This window comes from Colletotrichum fioriniae (genome assembly GCF_027942845.1).
Source record: "Colletotrichum fioriniae strain IMI 355084 chromosome Unknown scaffold_6, whole genome shotgun sequence".
Classification (NCBI taxonomy): Eukaryota; Fungi; Ascomycota; class Sordariomycetes; order Glomerellales; family Glomerellaceae; genus Colletotrichum; species Colletotrichum fioriniae.
In genome coordinates this window covers 846,084-873,367 of record NW_027076842.1, presented here as the reverse complement: position 1 = coordinate 873,367, position 27,284 = coordinate 846,084, and the positions used below count along the sequence as shown (strand labels likewise).

Sequence of the window (27,284 nt, the reverse complement as noted above, 5' to 3'; positions counted from 1 at the left end):
TTTATGGCGAAGCAACCATTTGGGAGCTTGGGTAAAACGTGGGTGATGGTTGTTTTGTGTAGAAGGGAGACTTTTTAAAGCTGCGACCAATTTTTCTTTCGTTTTCTTAGGAGAACGTGCACGGGCCATATCGCGGATAATTTGCCTTGGTCAATTGGCCTTGTGCCTAAGGACAGAACCGAAAACCGTCTCCCAAGCTCTGGCCCCAGACCCACCTACCGGTCTTCATCAACCGTCTTCCGGCACTCAGGTCAACAGGCCCCGTCCCCTCCCGTCAGGTACTCAGGTAGGGCAGATTCGGGTAAAGTAAGGTACGGTAAAGTATAGTCAAGCACCTCTCGTCCATTTTTCTACCTTGCAAACATCTTCGGAAATCACAATTGAGGCATATCCTTCACCTCACTACAGTATACACACTAGGCCTTGTATGCAGTGACGATTAATGCGTTTTATCTCAGCAAAAATCTCTATTGTATGCGTTGCTGAGTCCATTATGATTATTCTCTCATGCATACGCGCTCTATGGTATCATTCTGCGCGTCCCTCTTCGTGTATTCCATGCGGGGCATCTCTTAAACCGAACCGTCGAGTCCATGCAACCAAACGACGAGTAGCCATGAGCAAGATGCAGGTCCCTTGCAACAGAGATGAGCACCGAACCTGCTGTAATCATACCTCAGAGGGGAGTCCGTATGTTGCTGTCATATGTTCATTAAGCCAAGTCCCATTGGAGGCCATTGGGGGGAAAAAAAGACTCCGCCTCGTTAAAGCCTCGCGATACATTCGTTACTGTGGCCTTCTGCAAAAAAGGTGTACCGAAAGCCGTTGTCGCGTAAACGCTGCTGCCTGCTAAAGCTTCTTGGTGTCATTGCATTTCTATGCTGGCACCGAAGTCATCGACAAGCGATTCTTCTTTGCCTTCGTCTTCAACGCGGCCGATTTCTTGGCTTCGGCCTCGTCGTTCTGCTGAGAGAAGTCTTTCCATCTCCTCCAGCCATCAAAGTCAATGAGTGCTTGCATGCAACCCCATTCCATGACCTTCCTCTCTAGCCAAACAAAGTTTACAGGCTGTAATCATCACATAAGTAAAATGAACTAGTAGACATGAGAGTGTAGGTGAGCACTAACCTTGGTAAGAAAATCGTTGCAGCCGGCCGCCAAGGCCTCGTGTCTGTCACTCTGGAGGGAGCTGGCAGTGAGGGCCACGATAATCACCGGACTTTTGAAGAGCTCCATATTGGTCAACTTGTCCTTCTCCTCGGGCTCGCCATTCGGGGCTTCAGGTGCGCTCCCTGCCGACGAAGAGAAGACACCAATCGAGTTGACTCTCTCCAATCTGCGGATCTCCCGAGTGGCTTCCAATCCGCTCATGATGGGCAGTTGAATGTCCATCAGAACAAGATGGAAACCGCCGGTCCTCCACATGGTGACGGCATCTCGGCCGTTGACCGCCGTTTTCCACCTAACCTTCAGACGCTTGACGAAAGCCTCGAGCAACTTGAGGTTGATCGGGTTGTCCTCTACGATCAACACGTTGATAGGCGGTACGCCGCCATTCAATATGCCAGCGGGCAAAGTTGGATGATCTACTGTTTTCTTCTTCTTAGGCCGAGAACTTGCTGGCCTAGGAGAAGCAATCCTGGGCGGGGGAGTCGCAACTCTTGCAGGCTGTACTTCCGGGGCGGGTGGTGTCGGAAGCGGCGGGGCAGCCGGCTGGGCGTTGGATTGCTCCGAAGTGTTCGATTGCGTCCGAGAGGGCGGTAGGCGTGGGTGGAATGAGTGGCTAGGATGTGCGGCAGCAGCAGCAGCGGCCGCCATGGACTGTGCATTGACTTGATTCAGTATCGTAGGTGAGGAGGTATGGGTTCTCCCAAGACGAGGGCGTTCTGGGCGTTCCCTGTATGCACGAGACCTCGTGCCTCCCGGCGAGGGTATCGGCGGTACTTGGCCTGTTCCGAGAATTGCGATCGAGTGTTGAGTGTGCGCTGTCAGAGCATGCGCTGGGTGAACTGGATGGGCAGGATGCGCGGGATGTGTTGCAGGGACGGTGACAGGAGCGACAACCGGCACTGGTAGGTTTGGTGACGGCAGAGCAGCTGCATTTGCAACCGGGGGGAAATATCCCTCGCCAGCTTCAGAGGGCCGGCCTTCGTCATTGTAGTAGATTGTTGTAGCATGCGTCGGAGCGCGCGGTGATGGTCTCGGTGTGCGCCGGGCTGGGATATCGATCACCAGAGCCTCTTCGACATTCTGACCACCGGGGAAGTAGGCATCGAGTGTACGGCCTACGGGCTCTTCGGGGCCTAGCATACGATCCTGTCTCTGCTCCCGCGGGCATATCCGTAGTGTGAGGTCGGGAGAGTCAAAATGCCTGCCCAACGAGTTGGCGTACTTTCGTAAAATCATGTCGCGCACGTCGTCGACCAGATCGTCCTCGTTGACGGTGATGAGTGTGGCAGAAGCACCGGGGCGCCTAACCCAGACCTTGCGAGTGACCATGTTTGCGATGTTGGGGAGCAAAGAATCGGCGCTGGCTGGCCTAGCTTCGTTTTCGACACGTCCTTCGAGCAGATTTCGAATCAGAGTGGTTTGACGATTGGGTATAAGACTTTGTCGTCGGGGAGGCGCCTCTGGGCGGGAGGACAAGGGCGAACTCGGTAGGATGGCGGTTGCGAGAGGCGTCGGGGTGCCCAGGGCATGGCTGAGGGGATCGTGTTGATCGTCGTTGAGGACCTCGGCAGAGACCGTCTGGAGGGTAACGATGGGAGCCGCTCCAAATTTTGGCGATAGTGGTTGGTGCGGGTGATGCGACTGCGATAGTTGAAGTCTCTGTTTCGGGTCGTCAAATCCGGGTGGGGTTTGGTCCTCGTTGATGCTTGGGAGGTTGTTGAGGGCAGCAGGAGCTGCAGCAGAAGCAGTGGTTGTGGTTGTTGCGGCTGGGCGTAGATCGTTGTTGGCAGTCAATTCGCTAGCCAAGCGTCCTTGAGACGCGGCGGGCGGCATTGGGGCCAGCGAGTCACGGTCGAGGTCGAGGTCGGGGTGTGGCTTGTGAGCGTCCTGATCGTCCCCAGTCCTAGTCCCAGTCGAGGTGTCTCTGACCTTGTTGCTGGCGCTGGCGCTGGCGCTGGCGCTGCTTGCGGGTCTTTGATCGTTGTTGGTATCCTTAATAGCTGTGACGATGGGGTTCTCTTCCATTACCAAAACCTCGTCGCTGCTGAGAGGTGTATCATGAATGTTATTCTCACCATCACCAAGACTGTCGTGATTGATTTCGTGCCCGTGGCGTTGTTTTTGTTGGTGGTCCAATAGATGGGACTTGCTTGAGGACGACGACTGTGGCGGGAGCTGCCCTTCCTCGCTGTCGGCTTGGCTCTCTCCAGCCCCAGCAGCGGCACCCTCAGCCGTAATTGCCTTCAATTTCGGCTGCAGCAAGTGGTCGCCATGGCTGCTGCCGGGGGGTTGTAGTGTGGTGGATCGTGGCTGTGCCTGCAGGTGTGGCTGGTGTGGAGTCGGCGAGCGCGAGGGCAAGGGCGAGATTGGCGTGTGAGGCGGGTGTTGAGAGCTTGCTCTGGATCTGGGAGCCGAAGCGGATGCAGCGGCCGAGGATTGCCGCGTGAGACTCGTCCCATCAGTTGCCTGAGAGTTGTGAGCATCGCCGGTGCTTTTGTTGGAGGCTAGAGATGGGGCAGCTGAATTCCTCCGTGAGAACTTTGCCCGGAGACGGGCTCTGATATCTCCAGCGGTACCCATGGGGACGGGAGGGTCACATTCAGCGTGCGAATGGGGGCGAGCTTTTTTGAACGGGACGGTACGATGTACGACGGTACGTTGTTGAAATTCGGTGTGGTGTCGTGTCTGGCGCGTCTTGTCGCGTGGTCGCCGCTGTTGCCGTGAATGTGATAGCGGCCGTGTGCTGATGGACTTTTGTTCTGGCGGGTCGTCTCGTTGGATGATAGATCAAATGGACTGAGGTTGAGACACGCCGAGAGGAAGAGGAACGGATGGGACGGGTGGCATGAGAGGTGGATGAATAAGTGGTATCAGGTGCCTCGTAGCCTCTCTGACTGCAGCGAAGAAGAGGAAGAGGGTGAGGGGGGAAAGGACGATTCTTCCAACGTAGATGGGACACGGTGAAATACGGTATGATACGGTGAGTTGAGTTGACGAAAGTGGAATGTAAGTGTGTTGAGTACAGAGCATTAAAGGGGGGTTGACGGGCACCTGGGGAATTGAGAGGAAAGACAAGACAAGAAGTAAGATGTGATGAATGAGTGAGTGAGTTGGGCCTTGGGAAATTCGAAAAAGACGACCGGGCAAGATGCCAGAAAGAAAGACAAAGAGGAATGAGAGGGTAATGGAGTTGAAAACTTGAGATACCCTACTCAGAGACAAGAGGCAGAGACTAAACGGGAAAAAGAAAGACGATGCAACAGAAACCAAGTAGAAAGGGTGCAAGATGCCTAGCTTTGCCGTCCACCAAGTCAATGCGAAAGGATGTGAACCACCAGATCAAGTCCAGTCAAGCGCCAGTGGGCTGGCGCTGGGTTGTAACTTGTGGAGAGCGACTCGAGAGACAGAGACACAGAATCACAGACAACACAGAACATCCAGAGAAGCCTTGATAGCCCAATACTATTCATTCGTAGAGAGAAAGAGAATAAACGACGCGTGGGATGGGATACCCATGCGGCTGCCACGCCTTGCAAAGTGCAAGCCCACATGAATGGTCCATGGATCCGTAGACCATCCGTAGGAAGGCACCTAACCGGCTTCAATGTCCGGCCCAAATCCTGCTTTTCCCCTCCTCTGTATCTCATTTCCCGTTGACATCCAACGTTTTTCTCGCCTTCCCCCCTATTAATTGGTCGTATTGTCCTCCGCGCCGGGCCACGTCGTTGTGCCACCGCCCCACTTCTCCAATAACCAGCCAATTGGCCTCTTTTGAGCAGCCCGACTCTCCCGTCTTGAGTACCTTGATCAAGTACTCCATATATTAGTACGGACACGTATGGATTGAATATGAGTATCTAAAAGAGCGGACAATTCCATAAAACGCCCTATTAATTACTTGTGCAAGGACGAGAGCCTGAGGATATCCTCGTCTATCAGCCACAGACTGGGGCTGCCTTACTGTGTAGGATGTACGGAGTACCGTGCCCTTCCATCGAGATCGTACACCCGCCTAGCCCTAAACCAAGGATAAACCAGCTGGTAGGCAAAATGTCAATCTTCGGCAAGGTATTCTACGAGTCGTGGATACAGTACATAGTTTCGTGGGGTTCTGCAAGTTATCAGATCGTGCGAGTGCATGTTGTTCTACCTTACAGTCATATAAGCTGAAGTATGTACCTCTGGGCTCGCGTTCGCACCAAGGAGGAACTTTCTTACCTTACCTTAGGCAGGTGCTCAGGTAGGTATCTGTGTACCTACCTATGTCACGACCCACATTTTAAACAGTGACATCTTTCATTGTAGAAGATATCCGTAACCAGACACAAACATCTACAGTTCATCTAATCCACTTCGATGCCTTCATCTACGGAACTCAATTAACGCCAGGTTTCCTCATTTCGCATCTGTGATATTATATGCCTACCGCTTCTACTTGCTTCCAGAAGCACTTGGCCTGACTTGAAGATGCCCTCCTTTACAGAGTCCGAGCATCAGTCGCAAAGTCTGCCCTTTGAGAAACCGACACCACGTCCACCCAGGTCGCCAACAGTAGACAACAACATTCGGTCTCGCAACCGTCGTCGAGAGTATCTCGAGAGAAACCCAAAGTACTTTGCCGATGCGGAACACGAGCTGGCTGGTCCGTCTCTCCGCGCACCTTTCCGCCCTTTCTCCCTTGAGCAGTCTTAGTGACCCGCACATTGCCGGGTTCGGGTTTACTTCACTACCAACTCAGGAGCTAATATGCTTTCCAGACCCCCTATTATATGACAGATTGGTTCGCAAGTTTCAGACACCAGCTGAGCGTGAGGTCGAAGGCAAGGCCAAGGGCTACTCGAGGGTTCTAGAAAGCTCACTACTCAGGGGCGAGGCTCGTCTTGCTGACTTGAAGTCATCAACTGATGACACTTCAACGGCGGAGCCCGCGAGAGATTTCACAACCGAAGCCGATCTTTCCAAGACAAAGACAAAGGAAGAAGGACTTCAGAGATGGCATGAGTTTCTCACAGAACGTTTTGTCCGCGGCCATGACGAGGATTTTGATTACAGTCTGATCGACGACAACGAAGACTACGACGTCATGGAGAGACGTGATGCCGAGGAAGCCTGGTTCGATGAAGAGGACCCCGAGTGGGCCAGCGATGCAGGCGAGGGAGTCCAAACTGCACGGGGACAGACCGGCATTCAGGACTTTTGAAACAGCTGCAGCGAGGCCGGTTGATCCGGGCCAACACTGCCAACTGTCTGCGCATCTAAGGAGAGACCATAAGAAGACCAAAGCAGAAGATAGCGAGCCAAGGCACAGTCATCATTGGCGGTTCTGAGCACTCGCACCACTGCCACTGCACTCATGAGACCTGGGCTATATCCCCGCGCCTTGACATAAATGCTGAGGTGCGGCTGAGTCCTATCTCAGCAGTTGAGCGTGAGAGGGAGGACAACATCAATGGTCCAGCCTTGGACCCATAGAGGACTCACCTTCATATCCTCACTTTGGGCCTCCATACCTTTCCATCTCACGATGCTAAGCAACCCGATCGGCCTCCACAAACCTTGCTGAAGCCGTGGTGGAAGGTCCATAGGCGAGCGGACCGCAACACTTCCCAATCACAAGTTCAGCGAGTCAACTTTGGCTCAATGGTAAAAACGACGGCGTATCGTAGTTATAGGGTCACAAATACTACCAATAACCCACCGACGGGGTTCGAGTTCTATGCTGCCTTGTGATTACTGCGGTAAAGCTCAGGTAGCGCGGGGTCTCGTTCTGAAAGGGGCGAGATTGCGCGTCGAACATTCTTTTTTTTTTTTTTTGCCTACTTCGGTATCGATTTACCGTCTATAATTTATCTCAATCGATATCAAAATATGCAAAAAACCATGTTCGACACTCAAGAGTAGTGTCTTACGCCGTCAATAAGACTTCACCTAAGAACAGTATCGCACAAGCAACTCTTGCATCTCCCAAGAAGTCTGCGGTTGGGCCACCGCAGCATCATACACATGTATTGGATTGCAACTGTCAACAGCGTCCAGGTTCAGTCCTCCAATTTGTGGTGCGGGCCGGGGGTGTGCCCAGGATGGGGTAAACCGGGAAAATGCGCTGGGTAAATTCAAAGGCCGCTGGCTAGTCGTCCCGTGTTCCACTCTACCGGGCCAACATCACCACCTTCACATTCATCCAGACGCCTGAACCCTTTTGATGGTGGAGAATACTCGCTGGCGGGTATTTGGCATATAAACGATTGCTTCCCAAGGCTTTTTTTCACGCCCATCGGTCTCTGCAGAATATCCTTAATCGTCTTTGTCTTGTTGCAAGTAGGCAATCTGCAACAGCGTCCTATCCTACCTTATTCCTTAAGACACCCAAAGTGGCATGCTTGATTTCCCCATTTGAACCCCAATTCCACTACCAACAACCACCATCAACCCCCGCATTCTCTCCCCCGCACTCCCACTTTCTTCCCCATCCCATATTCACAATGGCGCCTCTCATCAACCATCTCTACACGGCCGACCCTTCAGCCCACGTCTTCAATGGCAAAGTCTACATCTACCCGTCTCACGACCGCGAGACCGACATTAAGTTCAATGACAATGGGGACCAATATGACATGGCCGACTACCACGTCTTCAGCACATCATCGTTGGACCCCCTCGAGCCTGTCGTCGACCACGGCGTCGTCCTGAAGACCGAGGACGTACCGTGGGTATCGAAGCAGCTCTGGGCTCCCGACGCCGCATACAAGGACGGCAAATACTACCTCTACTTCCCCGCCCGCGACAAGCAGGACGTCTTCCGCATCGGCGTCGCCGTCTCGGACAAGCCCGAGGGGCCCTTCACCCCGGACCCAGAACCCATCAAGGGCAGCTACAGCATCGACCCGGCCAGCTTCGTCGACGACGACGGCCAGGGCTACCTCTACTTTGGCGGCCTCTGGGGCGGCCAGCTGCAGTGCTACCAAAAGGGCAACGACATCTTCGAGAAGCAGTGGCTCGGCGCCCAGGAGCCCAGCGGCGAGGGCGTCTACGCGCTCGGCCCCCGCGTGGCCAAGCTGACGGGCGACATGCACCAGTTCGACGGCGAGGTACAGGAGATTCAGATCCTCGACCCGGCGACGGGGAAACCCATCCTTGCCGACGACCACGATCGCCGCTTCTTCGAGGCCGCGTGGCTGCACAAGAGGGACGGGCTGTACTACTTTTCCTACTCGACCGGCGACACGCACTACCTCTGCTACGCCACGAGCGAGAGCCCGCTGGGGCCCTTTACGTACGGGGGACGGATCCTCGAGCCGGTGCTGGGGTGGACGACGCACCACTCCATTGTCGAGTTCAAGGGCCAGTGGTGGCTCTTCCACCACGACTGCGAGCTGAGCAAGGGCGTGGACCACCTGCGGTCTGTCAAAGTCAAGGAGATCTTTTATGACAAGGACGGCAAGATTGTGACGGAAAAGCCATAGGAAGGAGGGCAATGTCTAAGCTGAAGAACAGTTAGAAGAAGAAGTAAACAAATCTTGCGTCACTTTGTAATAATAACAACTTTTGAGAGACACCTTCGGGGTAAAGGATATTCTGAGTTGATTTCATCTACATCCTACTCATCTCTTCACAACCTAGACTCTTTCCCTCGACTCCATATTCCAGATCTTTCCATCCCAGACTTCGTAAATGTTCTTTGCACGATCAGGTTAAAACAATGACTCAACAGTTGAACAGAGCGTATAACTATCTCACACTCGGGGATCTTTGGGTGGGGGGTATATTGTGGTGAATCGAACGATGTGTCCGCGACAAAGGAAAATAAAAAGGGGGTAATGCCTGTGTGGTTTTCTTCCTTATCCCGAGAAAAGGAAATCCTCCTCATACTACTCAACTTTCAACAACCCCGAACCGCAGTTTATTCAAAGCCTCTTCATACTTGGCCGGGCTGTGATCGATCAACATGCTCGTACCGAACCGCACCTCCCTGAAGCGCGACTCGACGTCCCTGACATACTTGAGCACAATCCGCTGCGCAGGCCGGCCGATAGACTCCTCGTCAGAAACAAGAAAAGCGTCGCGCCTCAGCACCCGCTGGCTCTCGACGATAAACACCTCGCCCGGCGGCAACAGCTTCAGGCTCATCATGCTGGAGCGCAGCGTCGTCAGCGCCGAGATGCTCCACTTATCCTCGTCGGCGGCGGTCATGGAGGAGGAGCGGGAGCCGCTGTTGGTGTACCACTTCTCTGCCAGGCCGGATTGGAAGGCCTGCCATATTCGCTGCTTGACCTCGACTTTCGCCTCGTGGTTGTCGCTCTTGAACGCGAGGGCGACGGCCTGGAAGTCGTGCAGGACGCCAAGGGAGAGGAAGGGGACGAGGTCGCAGCCGTGGACGACGCTGGTAACGAGGCCGCGGGTGGCTTTGCGGAGGGCGGGGGACATCGTTCCGGGAGGGCCGTAGGCGTAGACGTGTATGGGGCGGCCCGAGGGGAGGCAGACATGTGTGGTGTCTGCGTCGAGGAGGCGTCCATCGCCGAGAAGCCGGCGGTGTGGGTCCGAGGTCGTGACGAACCCCGTACCCGAGGACGATGGCTCGGCGAGCATGGTACCCAGCAGCGCCGTGACGCCGCCGCCGAGCGAGTGGCCGCACAGGACGAGGCCGTAGTCGCTAAACTCGTCGAGGGCCTCCTTGAGAGTGTAGAGGACGCGCCCGTCGCCGCCGTAGAGGAGACGGCGGGCCGAGGCGTGGATGCCCTTGTGGACCTTGTAGGATTTGCCGCGCCAAAAGAGGTTGTCGTAGTCGCAGGCCATGTCGGCCAGGACGTCCTCGAAGCCGAGGGTACCGCGGCACGCGAGCACGACGGCTTTGGATTCGTGGTCGAGGGAGATGTAGTGGACCAAGGGGACGCCGGTACCGGTTGAGCCGGTGGTATCGGATCCGCCCTGGGCGTCGACGAAGGAGGCGAGGAGGATACTTGTGGATTCGGATTCCGTGTGGTGCGCAAATGAGCGTATCTCGTGGTGCGTATCATCCAACGCTTTGATCAGGGGCATGTCCTTTGAGATGCCCATGAACTTGAGAAAGTTGGACCCGTATGACGCAGAAGAGAATCGCATGTATCGCGTGATATTTCGGAGCAGGTGAAATGCCGGGAAAACACCATCCACTGTACCTGCTCGCCTCAAGGTGTCGATGGCTTCGGAGTCGGTGTATGCGCTCTTCTGGTAGTACGATGACAGAACCAGTGACGTCTGGGAACCAGTATTGGCAATGCTGTAGAGGCTCGGCGTGTTGACGTGGGAACGCGCCCTCCTGGACTTCATCGGCGATGCTGGCTTCTGATCGTTCATGTCCTTCTCTGACCGCGACTTGGGGATGCTAGGTTGGCCCATGGCGTCACGGCGGGTGTATCCCGGAGACTGGGGCCGATATCCGTCTACAGCGTGGAAGGAGTAGGTGTCCGTCTGTGACACAATCGAGTCTCGACGCCGCTCGTGTACAGAGATGTAACTGGCTCGCGAAGAGCTGCGAGGTACGGGTGAGGGGTTTTCATAGGCCCGGCCTCTCGAGCTGGAGGCAGCAGTCGGGCCCATGGCCCGGGTCTGGGATGGACGGCTGGGCTGGGTAGAGGTTCGTGTTGTCCCATCTCTTGCAGAAGTCTTGGCCGACTGCTTGGGTTTCCCTGTGGGCTGCGAGCTGCCAGTGCCGGTTCCGTCTCGATGGAAGAGATTGGAGATGTTTGAGCTGGTACCCCTTTTCAAAGCTTGCCTGATGCCCCCTTTTTTCTCGGTCGTGGGCTTCTCCGATGGTTTGCTGCTTGACAAGGGCTCGCCTTTGGTTCTCTTGGGCGTGGCGGCTTCGGCGTGCGAGGAGACGGCATTCTCCTGACGTGCCCGCACTGGCAAGGGGCCTAGGGGCGCGCGCTGTCGCTTTTGGTTTGGTGCGTTTTCTGGACTCTGCTTGGGCGTTGGGATCTGAGAGACTCGGCTGCCGGGCGAAGTCGACGGGAAACCCGGACCAACCTTTGCTCGGCGAGGGGTCGGGTTGGATGTCACATCTGACCTCGGATTACTGGCGGGGGCTGAGTTCAGCGCCTTCTTGGGTGGTACGGGTGGCGGTTCGTCCTTTTCGTCGTTTCGACCATATCCATCCGACTCCTCGGTGTCGTCAAGTGATTCCACTTTTCGAGAGTTGTCTTCTGCCTCCTCGAAGCCTTGGATTGTCGTGTTTCGATGTTTGCTCTTGTCGACTCTGTAGACGACCCGGTAGGTTGGAACGTCTTGATGCCTCACTAATTGCTCCCTTGGTCCCTCTGAAGATGACAAAACCTCTCGCTCAACGACCTCGACGCCTGGAGGTGGTGTCAAAGTTGGGGGTTCAGGTCCCGTAAAGTCCACGGTAATCATCTTCCTCGTCAGGGTCGTTGTTGAGATGGAGACGCTTGTATCTGCAGGCATAGACCGCAAGATCTGATTCTTGAGGCGAATTTCTGGCAAGTCGTAGTCATCTTCGTCTTCGCTGGTTTCTCGCTCACCATGTCGTTCGATGGTCGCTAGTATACCGGGACTCGGTTGGTCTCCTGGGACGGAAACCAAAATATCGGGACCCTTACTCCTGTAGCGGCCTTTGTGCACCCCGTACAGACTATTTTCGTGGATGTCGACCCGCTCCCCGTCGTTGAGTACAACAACATCCCAAACGATCTCATCGTGGCCGAGTCGTCTTGTCTCTTCGTCGAGGAAACGTCGACATTTGCGCTGCAGGTAGGCCAACGCGCACAAGCCCATGACCAGATCTACAACACCCACACGCTCACCCTCCACACCAGTCGCGGGATTCTGAAACTCGCGGCGAATTAAAGTGATGATGCTTGCAATGGCACGTGAAGAGTCGGTCGAGCCAAAGAACTGATCGAGAGACGAAAGAAGAAGTTGAGATATCTCTGAAGCGACGGAAATGGTGGTACTCGTCATCTGAAAGCCGGTGGTAGTCCAGAAAACGATTTGCGACATGGCACTATGCAAATGCTCCAAGCTCCTCTCGAGGACGGTTTCCGCATCTTCTCTGCCCAGGTCGCTGTTGGAGCGTACAAGCATATCTCTCCCAGATCTGCTGAGAATTCCTTCGAGTATGCCCCTGCTGAGCTCCAGACTGGATAGAGTGGTGAACTTGGCCGCATCGAAGCCGTACGAGCTAATGAGGGTGCCAACACGGATTGCTAAACATGTTGAGCGAGTGGCAAGACTGACGGCCTTTGCTATAGGGCTCGGCAGCACCGTTCGTCCTTGGTGAGAGTCGAGAGGTACGTGGATGAGGTCGTGAGAGTGTTCATCCCCGTCCCCGTCCCAGTCATCGTCTGCATCCATAATCTCTAATGGGTGTGTTGGGGCAGATACCGGTGAGGATCGGCAAGTGGGCACTCGCATGCGCAGGAGGCACGGGTCATCAACTGACAGACAACGTGGAGTTGGGATAAGGTTCCGGACGTTAGACTTGAAGTGATGCGGGATGTGCAGAAACCATGATATACTCGAGACCTTGGCCGAGCTCGGTTCCAACAGGGGATGTCGAGCGCACAGTCAGGGGGATAGAGAAGGGGAACAAACGCAGGGAATGAGGCCTTCAGGGACGCAGAGAAGGTACAAACCCGTGTGAAGAATCGAAAGAGGGAAGAAGCACAACTAATAGGAGCAAAGGTAAGAGAGCAGGACAAGACGAGGTGATGAAGAAAGGGGGGAACATAGGCGTGCTACCAGTGGTGGCAACTTTCAAGCACCTTCAGCCGTAGGAGGATCAGAGCAGCAGCGTTCAGGTGTACAGAGAGGCGTGTAGGTTGTGGAACGACCGGAATACAGTAGACTTGACAGAAGACAAGCTTCAATGTACTACCTCGGCCTAGCCTGTCGACATCTATACCGAAGGTCCCGTCCCGAGTGTAACGGGCGTGGGGATGCAGTGTTTTCTTGTGTTGTGCTGATGACGAAGGTCTGGAACGAAGCCGTGAGAAGGGAACAGTACTGTGTGTGTAGAGAGAGGTGAGGACCCGCGTTTCTGGGAGCTTGTGTGTTTGGTAATTACGGTAAGGTACGGAGTAGGTAGTGTACAATACGTGAGTGAGTGGCACCGCGTAAGGTGGTTTTTAGGGTGCCGTGGGTGCGCGCGGTGGAATGAAATCAGTTGGGGTGTTCTAGCCCAATGTGAGCTCAGGCAAAGGGTGACCGGGTTGACGTGTTGAGCCGCTGTGCCAGGGCTCCAATAGGAGTAAGTGGGACGTTGAGCATCTGCAGGAGTACGCAGTACCTAGTGTACTTTGTATATAGGCTGCGGGTTGTATCCGTACGGATGGGTAGCAAGTGAGTGTGGCAGCCACGGGCAGCGTGGGCAGCATGTGATTCTGGCAATAATTTGTGGGGGATGTTCATGCGCGCGACGGCGACGGCGACGGCGTGAGGTAGGATGGGACGGGATGGCATGGCGAGGCCCTGGATTCTGTGGGTGGGTGTGTTTCTCCAGCCCGGGGTACTGTAGTCTGTGAGTGTGTGGACATACCTACTCGTACAGAACGTGTGTGTGTGTGTGTGTGTGTGTGCCTCCAAGTCTCGGGGTAATTAATACCTACCTACCTAGGTAGAGGAGGCAAACGTGCTTGTCTGTACGGAGGAATAACATGCCATCTTGTCTGGCTGACTGGTATGACGCTACTTGGTAGCGTCTGGGGTGGGATGGGATGAGACGGGATGAGATGAGATGATGGGGATGAAGATGGGGGATTTGCCCGAGCCGATGAGAGGTCGAGGCTAGTGTTAGGGGCTAGATACACATCGCATAGCTAAGATGGTAGCGTGGGTGGTGATTTGAATCGGTCACGCCTACTGGATTAGTATGGCGATGGGTGCTTCAGACTGCCTGGATGTGTACGTGAGGCTTGTGATGGTTGGAAAAAGATTAGTCGTGTTTTCCATTGCAGTTGGAAGGAATACCTATAACGGCGAGAGAGGTAAGTTGGTGTAAAAGTACGTATCCAAGTGCTTCTCTACAAGCTCAGGTAAGCCAGAAGATGTTCCTTGAGGTACCGTAGAGTAAGATATCTCTTCTCCTCCACAACTCTACGACATGTCCAGAAGAAATCTCAATCCAATACAGAAGCAGTGCGCATTGTATTAGTGGGTGGTTGGTGCTATGTTGAATACCTTACTCATGACTTCTTTACTCTTGTATCAGTCCAAGGTCAGGTAGCACAGGTAGCTGATGGCTGCCACCACAATGTGAGGTTCGTTATCAGCAGGTGCACGTCTCACTTCTAGCGTCTGATTCTTGCTTGGCATCCAACCGATAAGCTCGTAGCTGCGAGGTTGCCCGTCATCCAACTCTGACCTGACGTGAGTGGTCCAAAGAACTAGGCAATTGGATGGAGTGTCTAGGTAGGTAGGTACCTACTATGTAGTGTTAGGTAGGAAGGGGACTTGGAGGGACATTGCCATGTTTGCACATGTACTTGTCCCCGTCATCTCAGCATTCCTCTCTTCTGGAATGTCGTGGTCTCAGTTGGAATTCTCAAAGACATGTACTTTGACTTGTACACCTTCAAGTACGGAGTATGGGAGAGGCAAACAGGGTCAGTGTTGCCTCCATCGTCGTGGGAGGCGGTTCAAGCGGTTGAGGCGCATCCTTCCAATCATCACCAGTAGGGTAGGAACGGTCTTCTCCCCCTTTTCGTCTTTGTCCGCAATTACAAACATAGCTACACTATTGTAGATGTGCATCTCGGCGTGGCTTGACTCTTTAGTATTTCCTATATCCGTGCGGCACGATTGAGTTTACGGCTTCTCAGTGGCTTTTTGAACCATTGCTACAACTGCGTACGCAGTACCTACATTGCCCTGCTGCCTTACTTGCATCATAGACGCTATCACGCTACCTTAAGATATCCATGGAATACCTATGCAGAGCCGCAGACTGCAGCTTCTAGCCCGTACCTCGGTCGGCGGCTGGCCCTGATGGTTGGGACGGACATGCGCCAAGTACCAAACTGCCTCGGCGATCGACAGGCCCAAAGGCGGGACGATGTAAGGTCATGTAGGCATTCGGACGAGTGGAAATGTCATGGCCTTGTAGCTTGCCTATGTGTACGGACAACTGTGCTTTCAACACCGGCTTCTTCTCCTCTTCATAGTCTCGGGTTGGACCTGAGCCATAGCCTGTACGGATAGGCAGGTAATAATGTTTTCCACCCTCTCTCTCAAAGTGGCTTCCCGTATACTATGAATAGCTACACGCAGAAAAGCCTCGAGATCGTCCCGTGCAGGCGGATACGGGCCTGGGAACCGCACGTCAGCTTACCTTTATTAGGGACACAGTTCTTTTCCCGCAACCAATGAGATGGCACATTTTGATGGAATGCAGAGGCGGAGCAACAGCTCCAAGGTCCACGCTTCGACTCGTTCTTGGGACCTGAACGTGACACCTTGAATATGAGTGTTCAATCGAACAATTAATGGGTCTATTCCCAATCTCAAAACTCCATCTTTGATTGTTTAGGTAATCTTGAAAAGTGTGGATGCGAGGCCGTGTTGCTGACGGGAACTGGCTGGGAGTGAGAACCATCGCATATCTACCTTACACAGTTCCTATGAAGTGAGGTGGGATCCCCCTGAGGGGTACGATGTAGTGTAAACGACGTGGATGCAGATCTGCGATGCCTGGCTTGCTGCTGCTACCTCGCTGCCCTGGCACCCTGGGCCCTGACACCCTGTTCTGGTTGACGCAGGCATTCGTTCGTACCTTGCGCAGTAGGGTGTTTACTTGCCGCAGGTTGCCCACTCCGACCGACGGATAAGGAAGGGCAACTCTGCAAACATCGCGCCTACATCAATAACCTACCTTACCTACGGCAGTGCTTCCTCATTTTCTCTCTTTCTCTCTGCTGCTGACGCTGTCTCTCTTTTCTCCATCGCACCCTCCCTCCGACATCTTCACCGCTTCGCTCTCCGTTTTGAAACCTCACCGCATCGCATCCTCTGTAGCTTTCCCCCAACGAAAGCTTCGCCAGCCAATCGACTAAGGCACTTCTGTCTTTCGTTCCATCGTAGCGTACCTTAGCGACAGCTCAACCCGACCCTTCCCCAGCCAGTCGATCCAATCTTTGTCGACCCTTCGTCGGCCAAGAAGCTCCAATAGATCTATCCCGAACGAACAACTCCTATACCGTAGTCGCAATCGTATCGTAATCGCAGTCGCAATGGCCGAAGCCGGACTCTTCACCGACGACCTCGTCTCCCCCACCGTCGCCGCTGCTCTCCCCGAGGGCTACATCGTGCGTGCCCTTCGTCAATCCGATTACAACACTGGTTTCCTCGACTGCCTGCGTGTCTTGACCACTGTTGGTGAGATTGGCGAGGCCCAATTCGCGGAACGCTACCAATGGCTGTCCAAGAGTGACGGATACTACATTCTCGTCATTGAGGACACAAACACCAAGACTGTTGTCGGAACCGGCGCCTTGATCGTCGAGCGCAAGTTGTCAGTTTGAGCCGCTCGTAATTACATAGGCCCTAAAAGAGTTCTACTGACCTTTGCTCTTCCTCCGTACAGCATCCATAACCTTGGTCTCGTCGGCCACATCGAAGACATTGCCGTTGCAAAGGATCAGCAGGGCAAGAAGCTCGGCTTGCGCATCATCCAGGCTCTGGACTTTATCGCAGCCAAGGTTGGTTGCTACAAGAGCATCCTTGACTGCAGCGAGGCCAACGAGGGCTTCTACGTCAAGTGTGGCTTCAGGAGAGCCGGCCTCGAGATGGCCCACTACTACGAGGGAGACAAGAGTAAGGCCCAGTAGCCTTTTGTTTTTCCCGCCTCACGACTCTCCCATAGCTGTCGTTCCGTCCCATATCAGACCGCCTCATCTGTCCGGGTCCGGGCTCGACTCCGTTCGTTTTTGTATTGCAGGCTCGAATTGCATCAGTGAGCTGCTGATCTCGAGTACTAGGACTGAAGCTCTAGGTGCTAGAGACACCAGATGCTAGATCAGACGAGCGCCAAGCTCGTTTCCGAAGAGACAAGAAGAACGACGTAATGAAGAATAGAAACCCGTCAACCACCTGCATCCTTTTTCCTTGAGTTCTTGCGACCCATTTCAGATCCGTCTAGTATTGTTTGACCAACCTCGAAACTTGACGTGTCCCGGCACATCAGCCAGTCCCGATACTTGTCTCAAATCTAGACAGCTCTTAGCTCACTGCTCGCACACGTCGCAGTTGCTACTGGTGGCTTGTGTCCATCTCCTTTTTGTTCTGTCGCCAGGCCAACGAGTTCTCGTCCGGCCGCAGCCAGGGTCGCACTGCACCACTGCGTCTACAATGACCACCTTCAGATCACTGCTCACCTGCGTGCGCATCCGAGTGGCTGGCACCCGTGACATACTTTGGCCCTTTTCAAAGCGCCACCAAGGGGGAGCCTGTCTGCGGCGCCAGAAGCTTACGGCATGGGGAAGGGTCTAGCTGTCTTGCCCGTGGCAGGCCGGTCGGATCGTCCGCCATTGAATCGCGGATCGTCGAGAAGCTACCCCCCGCGTTTCACATGCTTTGACTGAAATCGGGTTGGTTTCTCTGGCGTCTGGTCACTCGCATTCTCCATTTCAAGCAGTGTGTGACAGTTTAGGTATCCTTCTCTCGCTGCTCCTGCGATGGATGCATTGTTTAGTCTGCAGTGGCGCGGGAGGTGACAAAGGATTATGGCAATTGAGTAGAGCGAGTGAGACCGGATCCAGGTTGTGGCCAAGCCGTACAACCTCCGGCCATCTCCGTCATCGTTGCGGCGAGACCACACACACGGAGGCCCGCTTCGCTTCTTCCGCACTTCATCGGAGCTTCCCCCTCCAAACAACCAGGCGCACCGCAAAGTGAGGCAGCTCGGGCAAAACGTCAGAGTCAGGGCTTTCACTTTGGGTGCTTCGTACGCCTCACAGATCCTTCACATGCGTGGCCAAAGCGCCTCTTTCGTCGCAAATGGCTGACGGGAGCTGACCATGGCGCTGTCGTATAAGACGGTCGGCCACCATGTCCCCCTTTTCCCCCCTCTGGCGTGCAGTCGCAAGCGTCTCACGATCGGACAACGGATATCCCCAACTACCACTACCAGAGTCCGAAGCAAAAGCACCACGGAACTATATCATAAGTCTGCAAGTCCACCCCTTAGAACTCCGAGCGCGCGTCGTCATTGGATCCATCTGGCGTCTGCAGATCCAGGGTACTTTCATGTTATATATAAATTAGCTTCTGCAACGTTGCACTCTGTCTTCCACCATGATCGAGGACCTGCATTCTGCCATTGTTCGCGTGCGGATCGCTTCACTTCAGTCAGAGTAAGTCATCACTGCAATGTCTTTCTGCTCTAATCACACTGCGTTTGAGACTGTGTGAATGCGCATCTTGTTTCTATTGCAATGACTTAACCTGTTGGGTTGACATATACTAATCCCGCAACCAGAGTCTTGAGCAAAACGTCCAGCCGAGAAGTTGTTCGCCGCAGAAGCAGCAGCAAAGTAAAGCCGGTACACGTCGCGAAGGGTCGATTGCCGTTGTTCACGAAGCAGAGAACCGTTCGGGTCGTTTCCTAAAAATAAATAAAGATAAAAACTTACATCATGTCGCCGCACAAGCTTCCGGAGCAAGAAGATAGCAAGCGGCAGTGGGTGATGGGCACTGAGGCCTTTGAGAGGACTATGCCTCATCACCAGGGTATTAAGGCTCTCTGGGAGACCAAGTGGAAGTTCCCGGTACGCGAGAAAATCAGAATCTTTGACGGGGTAGCATACTAACTGGCCCAACACAGTGCACCAAGAGTGTGTATCCTTTCCACGATGGGCAGTATGAGGACTTTGAGCCCATTTTCGAACACTTAATCAAGGTTAGCTGCTTTTGGAGAGATGAGGTGTTGAGAAAAGCGACTAACAACACGCAAGAACAACATCAATGACGGAAACTCCACAGCTTACACGGAAGCCTTCTTCCCCATCGCCGAGTCGCTGACCTCCAAGGGCGACGAAGCAATCATGGCCGGTAACAAGAAGGAAGCAAGCGACCTATACCTCAGAGCCTGCACAGTCTACCGCATCGCCCGGTTCCCCTACATCACGGCGTACCCCGAGATTAGTTGTCAGGTCAAGTGGAAGGCGTGGGAGGCCCAGAAGCGCGCGTACATGAAGGCGGCGCAATCCTGGGATTGCCCCATTGACGAGATCGACATCCCGCATGCCCACGCCACGGGTGGGGACTGGAAATCCATTCCGGCGTACGTGAGAGTGCCCCCGGGCGCGTCGCAGAGCAAGCCCAGCCCCGTCGTCATTCTGATGACGGGTCTCGACGGGTACCGCCCCGACAATACCGTTCGCTCCGACGAGTTCCTCGCCCGCGGGTGGGGAAGCGTCATTGTCGAAATTCCCGGCACGGCCGACTGCCCTGCCGATTCGGCCGACCCCGAGAGCCCCGACCGGTTGTGGAGTAGCGTACTCGACTGGATTGCCGCGGACGGCCGGTTCGACACCAGCCGGGTCATGGTTTGGGGTCTCAGCTCGGGAGGGTACTATGCCATTCGTATCGCGCATACCCACCGCGAACGCTTGATCGGGTCGATTGCGCAGGGTGCCGGGTGCCATTACTTCTTTGACCCCGAGTGGCTGGAGAAGGCTGACGGCCACGAGTACCCGTTCCTGTGAGTGAAGTCTGTCCAGTGCCACTTGGAGGCTATGTCGCTAACGCAACTTGCAGTTTGACGCCCGCCATGGCCATGAAGCATGGTTACAAGTCCGTGGAGGAGTACAAGGCGGGTGTGCAGAAGAAGTTTTCTCTGCTGGAGACTGGTATCATTGAGAAGCCCTCGACGCGTCTGCTGCTCATCAACGTAAGTCCAACAACTCTGTATATACCGCGTAGGAAAAATGACTGACACGCCGATGTAGGGTACGCTGGACGGATTGATGCCTATAGAGGACTCAATGATGCTGTTCGAGTATGGCACGCCAAAGGAGGCTAGGTTCTTCTCGGGGGCATTGCATATGGGATATCCCATGGCCAACGGTTCGGTGTACCCTTGGATGGAGAGCGTTATGTCTAGCAAGATCTAGGCCTAGTAGTTGTAATGAAGTATTCGTGTAAGCTATAGTAATGTAGTATGGCTCATGAGATTTGTTGTACTCGTTTCGTAAATATAGCCTCGCAACGCAGCTTTAAATCGTCGTTCTTTCTCATTATTTTCGTCTAATTTTCTGCCGGAGAAGCATTTCTCTCCCGGATCCTTTCGTCTCCCAGAACCTCCTCTCTACCGACCCATCCAGCCACCATCAACAACCAAAACATGCCCACTCACATACCCACTCGCCCGACTCGCAAGGTATACCGACGTGCCCTTGAAGTCCTCAGGCGTGCCCCACCTGCCCGCGGGGATTCTCGCACTGATGCTCGCCAGGCGCTCCTTATCGTTCAACAGCGCCGTGTTCATCTCCGTCTCAATGTACCCCGGGGCGATGGCGTTCACAGTGATACCTTTCGCGGTCCACTCGTTGGCGAATGATTTTGTCAGCTGACCGACGGCGCCCTTTGAGGCGGCGTAGGCGGGCACGGTGAAGCCGCCCTGGAAGGTGAGGAGGGAGGCGTAGTTGATGACGGAGCCTTTGCGGCCTGTGGTCGGGTGCGGGGCGAGGGTGAGCATGTGGGCTCCGACGTCGCGGGTGATTGTGAAGACGGAGTTGAGGTTGACTTGCATGACCTGTTTTATTTTATTTTATGTCTGTTAGTTCGTCGCCTTCTCCTAGGTCCGTACGTACTTGGGAACAGGAAGAACACTCACGGCATTAAAGTCCTCATCGGGGAACTTTTCACATGGATGCCTCTTTTGGATACCCGCGCAGTTGACGAGGATACGAATCTCGTGGCCGTCCTTGAGCACCTTGGGCACCAGCGCGGCGACGCTCTCCTGCGAGCTCAGGTCGGCCGTGTAGATTGTCGCCTTGCGGCCGAGCTTCTCGATGGCTTGCTTTGTGGACTGGGAGGACTCGTCGCGCTGGACGAGGAGAACGTCCGCGCCGGCCTCGGCGAGGCCCACGGCTACGGCGGCGCCGATGCCGCGAGTGCCGCCTGTTACGAGGGCTGTTTGGCCTTCGAGGGAGAAGAAGGAGGAGGCCATTTTGGGAAAATCAATGGGAGGGTAGAAGATAAATAGACAGGGAGAGAGAGTGAGAGAGTGCGTGTAAGGTTATGTGTCGGGGGGAGGGTATCACGAGAGTAAGGGGGAGCTATGGGAAAATGGAAATCTTGGGAGGATGCGTCTGGATGGGTCACCTATATGAATGGTGAGCAGCGGGAAGCTGTTTGAGGTGAGTGGACTTTGATTGGGCGAGGTCGGAGCAAATGTCAAGTCGCCATTCAGTACTTTATGAAGTAACGGATAAAAGATCATCAAGCTTGTAAAGGTACTCCTTTCCCCGGCGAAACGGACAAGCTTTGGGAAAAGAGGCAAGCTAAGCTAACCTTCAGTCACCGAATGATCCCCGGTACGAAGCCCGCCCGCAGCGTTTCCTACAGACCATTGACTTCCGACAGCATGATTCCCTCTTAAACCTGATTTAGAAACACTTGCTCACGGGACATGCAAAAAGGGACGAAAAATAAAAAATGATGTACTCCTGACACCGTAGTAAAAGAAGCCATTGGCGCGGGGCAAGTCGCGGCGTGGGAGTCTCACGATTCAAGCTGGAGAGAGGTGCGGGGCATTTCCCGTCGTCTCTGTTGTACCTTGGTTGGTACCTGATGTACTCGATACTTTTTTCTTCTTTTTTTACCCCTCCATTGCAAGGGTTCAGGGGCATCTCCAACCGCGACCCTCTGACGTCGTTTTTCGTGACTGGGCCATGGAATCGCAGGTTTGTTTGTTCTTTAATCAGCCTTTTGCACATTGCGATGCCACGGAAGAATTGAAAATCTCGAGTGTTACATATCATCTCTGCTGTAACATGAAATTGACCAGGAGTGATTAGCATTGAAGCGTCGAAAATGACTTGAGGGCGAAAGCGTAGGTAATGAATACCTTCCAGCAGCAGACTCGGGCCGGTACCCCCACGTAAGAAACGCTAGGTGACGGTAAAGTGGGATGAGTCGCTGGCCTTCTCCCCGCACGTCGGAGAAGACTTGGAAAAAAAAGTCACGATGGGTGGGGAAGAGGAGAAGAACACGAAAAAGAGACGAAGAGGAAAGGTCTCCAGCACAAACTGAAGGCATGAGAATAGGAGAACCCGAGTCTTCTGCGAATCACCGACGCTGTAATTGTCAATTTTCGATTGCTCTCGGGCTGTCTTGCCAACCTTCTTCGACGGGATTGCCTAGTTGTATCTTTCTCTTTTCTTAGCTTTTTCTGGGGTATCAAACTGGTGGTACGCCGTGCTATGTATGTAGAGAAGGAGAAATATACGTATCGCTCGCCTTAGGACAGAATTGCCGTGTTTGGCCTCCGCGGCCGATTTCTCCAACCCCGCGACAGGAGCCCCTCTGACTTTTCGGCGTGTATTGCCCATATTGGATGGGGGTCACTTTCACTTGTGTGAGTTGAGTAAGCTAAGGTAAGGAAGGGTAAGGGGTCCATAACCCGCGGGTATCATAGGAAGAAACTGAGAGGCTGACTTGGCAATTGGCAATTGGGATTGCCCTCCCCTCTTTCCACCCGCCCCTCCACTCGTTCCATGATCCATCAAGATTTCATCCCGCAACATCCACCATTGAACCAATCCACGATGCGCCTCGTCTTTTGAGGCGGACGCGGCATTCTTTCCGGCAAAGCTCAAACTTGACCATGTATTCGTACTTTTGTAAGTTAGTCATGTTGACCGGTTGCCTTTCGCTCTAAATCTCCACAACTCCACACGAACCGTGTCCAACAATGCCTTCTCAGTCAAGTCTATCCATTCGTGTTAGTCCTCCACCCCTCTTTTCAGCACTGTCCAACATGTCGCAAGTGTCATCATCTCGTACATAGTACTCGATACACTGGCCAGCACCGGCGAACATCTTTGAAAGCTCGCGCACGAGTCTCCAAGGTTCCAGTAGCTTTTGGAGGCTGGCTAGGTAATATTGGGAGTGGCCGAGTCCGTTGAGATGGACAGTTCGGCGTACTTGTACTCGAGCCGGGTTCTTTACTCGGCTATAGATCATAACTAGCAGCTTCGTCGGTTTTGCTTGATAGTATAGGTAGCTCGGTGCCTTCCCCCCACCGACCAAGTCTCTTCTCGTAACCCGCATTTCCGTTTTGCATCACACGCCTCCGCCGATTCGCGTCCGCCCCTAGTAGCTTGACTTAAGTCGCGTTTTCCGATCCGTCGATATCGGACTTGTGTTTAACCATACGTACCTTGCCTTTACCTGCTCTGCTCTGCTCTTGACCAAAAAGTAAAAGCATACTCATAACTGGCTGGCCTGCCCACTTTCTCAACAGCTTCCAAACACTTGGAACCACTTTCGCACTTACATACCCCCTCCCTTTCACAATATCGTCGTAGCTCTCTTCTCCCCTCTCTGGATCACCTCTACATCTCCCCCAGCAGTAAGAGTACATACCTAGCCCGCCATGTCAAGTGTCCAAGTTCAGACCTCCGTCCTCCATGGCGCGAGGGACCTCAAGATCGTAAGTCCAACACCGTTCCTCAGAAGCTCCGAGAATCCCCAGACAAACGCAACCATGTTAAGAAAAGATCTGACGGATGAGCGAACAGGAAGAAAGACAACTCCCCGCCCTCACGCCAGGCGAAGTCCAAGTCGCCGTAAAGGCCACCGGCCTCTGCGGCTCCGACCTGCACTACTACAACCACTTCCGCAACGGCGACATCCTCGTGCGGGAACCCTTAACCCTCGGCCACGAGTCCAGCGGCGTCGTCACCGCTGTCGCCTCGGACGTCTCCAGCCTCGCCGTCGGCGACCACGTCGCCCTCGAGGTCGGCCAGCCCTGCGAGGCCTGCGAGCTCTGCGCCGCGGGCCGCTACAACATCTGCAAGGGCATGAAGTTCCGCAGCTCCGCAAAGGCGTTCCCGCATGCCCAGGGCACCCTCCAGGAGCTGGTGAACCACCCGGCCAAGTGGTGTCATAAGTAAGAGACCTCCGGCGCAAACCTCACTCTCTATACACAATGCGCAGTACTGACCTCGGAATCCACAGGCTCCCCTCAGCAGTCTCCCTCGAATTCGGCGCCCTCGCCGAGCCCCTCTCCGTCGCAATGCACGCCCGCGACCGCGGCAATCTCCCCAGCAACTCGACCGTCCTCGTCTTCGGCGCTGGCGCCGTGGGCCTGCTCTGCGCCGCTGTCAGCAAGGCCGACCAGCAGCGCGTCATCATCGCCGACATCCAGGCGGACCGTGTGCAGTTTGCGCTCGACAACGGCTTCGCCGACGCCGGCGTCGTCGTCCCCGCGCAGCGTCCGCAGACTATCGAGGACAAGCTCGCGTACGCGCAGAGCGTCGCGGAGCTGGTCAAGAAGGCCGAGATCGGCGGGGCGGCGGTGGGCGAGGTGAATGCGACGTATGAGTGTACCGGCGTCGAGACGTGCATGCAGACTGCCATCTTTGTGAGTTTCCCTCTGTTCCGAAAGATGCCCACCCATATTGAATTATACTAACGACTGGAATTCCTTTCAGTCCACACGCCCGGGCGGTAAGATCCTCATCATCGGCATGGGCACTCCGATCCAGACGCTGCCCATCTCGGCGGCGGCGCTGCGCGAGGTCGACTTCGTCGGCGTGTTCCGGTACGCCAACACGTACCCCAAGGCCATCGACCTCATCGCCACGAAACCAAAGGGCCTGCCCGCGCTCGAGAAGCTGTTTACGCACCGCTACAAGGGGCTGAGCACCATCAAGGACGCGTTTGACATGGCGGCCAAGGTCAAGGACGAGAGCGGGAATCTGGTGCTCAAGGTTTTGGTGGATACGTCGAATTAGAGAGTATTAGCGAATGTAAATAAATAAATGAAAAGTGATGATTTTGAGTTGTATAATTTGGGAAAGTCGTGTTTGAGTGACTGGTGTTTGAGTGACTGGTGGTTGCGTGCAATGCGAAGTGTTGTGTTGTTCCCCTGAGGCAGTCAGGACGGAGAGAATATCTTGGGGCAGTGACAAGCACTAATACCCAACGCAAACATGTGCTTAGTAGAACACAGGGTCATTCGGACAAGTTTTTTACTACCACACTCAATGGCACAGTTGCTGTAGACACGAATACGCTTTAAATCATTTCTATTTCTTCGCTCTATTTATTTGGCAAAAAGGACAAAAGATTCTACGACTTATCCGGGAATCCAAAGTCGATGCCAAACGGCGGGTACACATAACGCTTCAGCTCCTTCTTGGCCGTCAAATCATCAGAGTACGCCCGCAGCTCCTTCATATCCTCGTCATCGAGCTTGACAATCTCCAAGTTGGACTTGATCCGGCTCTCCGTCACAGACTTGGCAATCACCGTGCTGCCGCGCGCGACGTGGTAGCTCAGCAATACTGTACCCGCGCTGACGCCGCGCTTCTCGGCGATCTTGACGACGGGCGCCGCGGTCAGCAAGGGGCCGCCCGTGGAGCCGAGAGGGCTGTAGGCCATGATGTGGATGCCCTTCTCCTTGCAGTAGTCGACGATTTCCTGTTGGGGCAGGCTCGGGTGGTTTTCGATCTGGTTGACGGCGGGTACGACCTTGGCTTGCGGGAGGAGCTCGTCGAGGTACTTTACGCTGTAGTTGCAGACGCCGATGGAGCGGACCTTGCCCGTGTCGAGGAGCTTCTCGACCGACTTCCAGGTCTCGACGTGGGAGTGGCTGTGGATGATGTCGCGGGAGCCGTCGGGCTTGGTGGGGAACCTGTCGTGGTTGCCGTTGGGGTTCATTGCGACGGGCCAGTGCTGTTTATTGTTAGCCCTAGTGTCTGGAACCATGTGGGGAGGCAGTGAGAAAGAGAAGACATACGACGAGGAAGAGGTCGACGTAGTCGAGACCCAGGCTCTTCAAGCTCTTCTCCAGGCCCTCCTTGACCTTGTCGTCGCCAATGGTGTAGGTGGCCCACAGCTTGGTGACGACAAAGATGTCCTCGCGCTTGACGCCGTTGGCGAAAGCCTCCTTGAGGCCGGCACCGACCTCATCTTCGTTGGCGTAGCAGTAGGCGCCGTCAATGGCCTTGTAGCCGACGGAGAGGGAGTAGGAGACGGCCTTTGTGACCTCGCCGGGAGCGGATTGCCAGGTGCCTTGTTGTTGGACAGGACGTCAGTAGTGGCCTCTGGTGATTCTCCTGCCAGGGACGAGTAGCAGTGTGAGTGAGGGAGAATGTACATACCGAGGGCGACGGCAGGGATCTCATATCCCGAGTTCAACTTGAAAGTCTGGGAAGCCATTTTGACTGCTGTAGAGTGGATGTGATGTCTAGTGAGGAGGGGTTGGCGATGTTGCGACAACTCCTTGATGGGAATGCGGGGGCGGGGTAATTTGATGTGGGAGAATGCTCTGGAGAATAGAACAAGCATACAACTCTTGACTCGAGAGTAAGAGAGAATGAAGAAAAATTTCAATGGGAAGGGGAAACGTCACTCGGGATAAGGAAGGGACGGGAGGAGGTGGGTGTGTGATCTCGGTATATATATCGACGAAGAGAGCAATGAAAGCCAAGGAGTGACTACCTATCAGGGTGATGTGTCGCGATCAAAATGGCCGGGTAAATGCTCAAACATGTGTCTACTCCTCCACCACCTCCTCTTCACCTCTAGCCAGAAAAGATACATTATTACATGGCCAACTACCTGAGCTAGTATAGGAGGATCTCGATTTGCCCATCATCTGTGACGCTCCTCCTTTGGTCCTCCGCTCCCTCAAAGTGAAGTAAAGCTCGCCGGCGGGGAAGGGCAAGAGCTGCCTGGGCTGTCCCTCTTTCGTGTGGATTTCCCCAGTTTGTCAAGTCACTGCTAGAAACCCCGTAAACTGTACGAGGTAGGTAATACCTAGTGTACAACAGTTCCAACTACAGCAGATTCTACGAACCCCTTCTCCCATTGGTGGGCCTTGTGTTACCATTTATGGATTAATTCTCTGGGTCGTCGGACCAGCTCTCGGGTTTTGTTGGGCCGAGTCA

The 27,284-nt window shown here is 54.4% G+C and overlaps 9 protein-coding genes across 9 annotated transcripts; 5 read left to right on the top strand and 4 right to left on the bottom strand.

Annotated features, from left to right (window-relative positions):
• Window positions 1–876: 876 nt before the first annotated feature.
• On the bottom strand, window positions 877–3,750 carry MgSsk1 (Two-component response regulator SSK1p; the record flags this gene model as incomplete). The annotated part of the gene is made up of 2 exons (XM_053198660.2): window positions 877–1,068; window positions 1,129–3,750. The coding sequence occupies 2 exons, from the start codon at window positions 3,748–3,750 to the stop codon at window positions 877–879; spliced, it is 2,814 nt and encodes a 937-aa protein (XP_053043878.2).
• Window positions 3,751–5,637: 1,887 nt separating this feature from the next.
• N0V96_005690 (uncharacterized protein) lies at window positions 5,638–6,370 on the top strand (the record flags this gene model as incomplete). The annotated part of the gene is made up of 2 exons (XM_053198661.1): window positions 5,638–5,812; window positions 5,928–6,370. 2 exons carry the CDS (start codon window positions 5,638–5,640, stop codon window positions 6,368–6,370), a joined length of 618 nt encoding a protein of 205 aa, XP_053043879.1.
• A 1,282-nt stretch (window positions 6,371–7,652) lies between these two features.
• Window positions 7,653–8,633, top strand: N0V96_005689 (uncharacterized protein; the record flags this gene model as incomplete). The annotated part of the gene is made up of 1 exon (XM_053198662.1): window positions 7,653–8,633. One exon carries the CDS (start codon window positions 7,653–7,655, stop codon window positions 8,631–8,633), a length of 981 nt encoding a protein of 326 aa, XP_053043880.1.
• Window positions 8,634–9,042: 409 nt separating this feature from the next.
• Window positions 9,043–12,519, bottom strand: N0V96_005688 (uncharacterized protein; the record flags this gene model as incomplete). The annotated part of the gene is made up of 1 exon (XM_053198663.2): window positions 9,043–12,519. One exon carries the CDS (start codon window positions 12,517–12,519, stop codon window positions 9,043–9,045), a length of 3,477 nt encoding a protein of 1,158 aa, XP_053043881.2.
• Window positions 12,520–16,391: 3,872 nt separating this feature from the next.
• On the top strand, window positions 16,392–16,988 carry GNA1 (Glucosamine-phosphate N-acetyltransferase-like protein; the record flags this gene model as incomplete). Its single annotated transcript, XM_053198664.1, has 2 exons — window positions 16,392–16,672; window positions 16,745–16,988. The coding sequence occupies 2 exons, from the start codon at window positions 16,392–16,394 to the stop codon at window positions 16,986–16,988; spliced, it is 525 nt and encodes a 174-aa protein (XP_053043882.1).
• A 1,806-nt stretch (window positions 16,989–18,794) lies between these two features.
• On the top strand, window positions 18,795–20,273 carry N0V96_005686 (uncharacterized protein; the record flags this gene model as incomplete). Its single annotated transcript, XM_053198665.2, has 5 exons — window positions 18,795–18,926; window positions 18,983–19,057; window positions 19,113–19,861; window positions 19,918–20,050; window positions 20,109–20,273. The coding sequence occupies 5 exons, from the start codon at window positions 18,795–18,797 to the stop codon at window positions 20,271–20,273; spliced, it is 1,254 nt and encodes a 417-aa protein (XP_053043883.1).
• Window positions 20,274–20,467: 194 nt separating this feature from the next.
• Window positions 20,468–21,331, bottom strand: N0V96_005685 (uncharacterized protein; the record flags this gene model as incomplete). The annotated part of the gene is made up of 2 exons (XM_053198666.2): window positions 20,468–20,914; window positions 20,996–21,331. The coding sequence occupies 2 exons, from the start codon at window positions 21,329–21,331 to the stop codon at window positions 20,468–20,470; spliced, it is 783 nt and encodes a 260-aa protein (XP_053043884.1).
• A 2,430-nt stretch (window positions 21,332–23,761) lies between these two features.
• N0V96_005684 (uncharacterized protein) lies at window positions 23,762–25,124 on the top strand (the record flags this gene model as incomplete). The annotated part of the gene is made up of 4 exons (XM_053198667.2): window positions 23,762–23,818; window positions 23,907–24,277; window positions 24,346–24,751; window positions 24,822–25,124. 4 exons carry the CDS (start codon window positions 23,762–23,764, stop codon window positions 25,122–25,124), a joined length of 1,137 nt encoding a protein of 378 aa, XP_053043885.1.
• A 337-nt stretch (window positions 25,125–25,461) lies between these two features.
• Window positions 25,462–26,553, bottom strand: GAR1 (H/ACA snoRNP pseudouridylase subunit; the record flags this gene model as incomplete). The annotated part of the gene is made up of 3 exons (XM_053198668.1): window positions 25,462–26,067; window positions 26,132–26,406; window positions 26,496–26,553. The coding sequence occupies 3 exons, from the start codon at window positions 26,551–26,553 to the stop codon at window positions 25,462–25,464; spliced, it is 939 nt and encodes a 312-aa protein (XP_053043886.1).
• Between the last annotated feature and the right edge of the window lie 731 nt (window positions 26,554–27,284).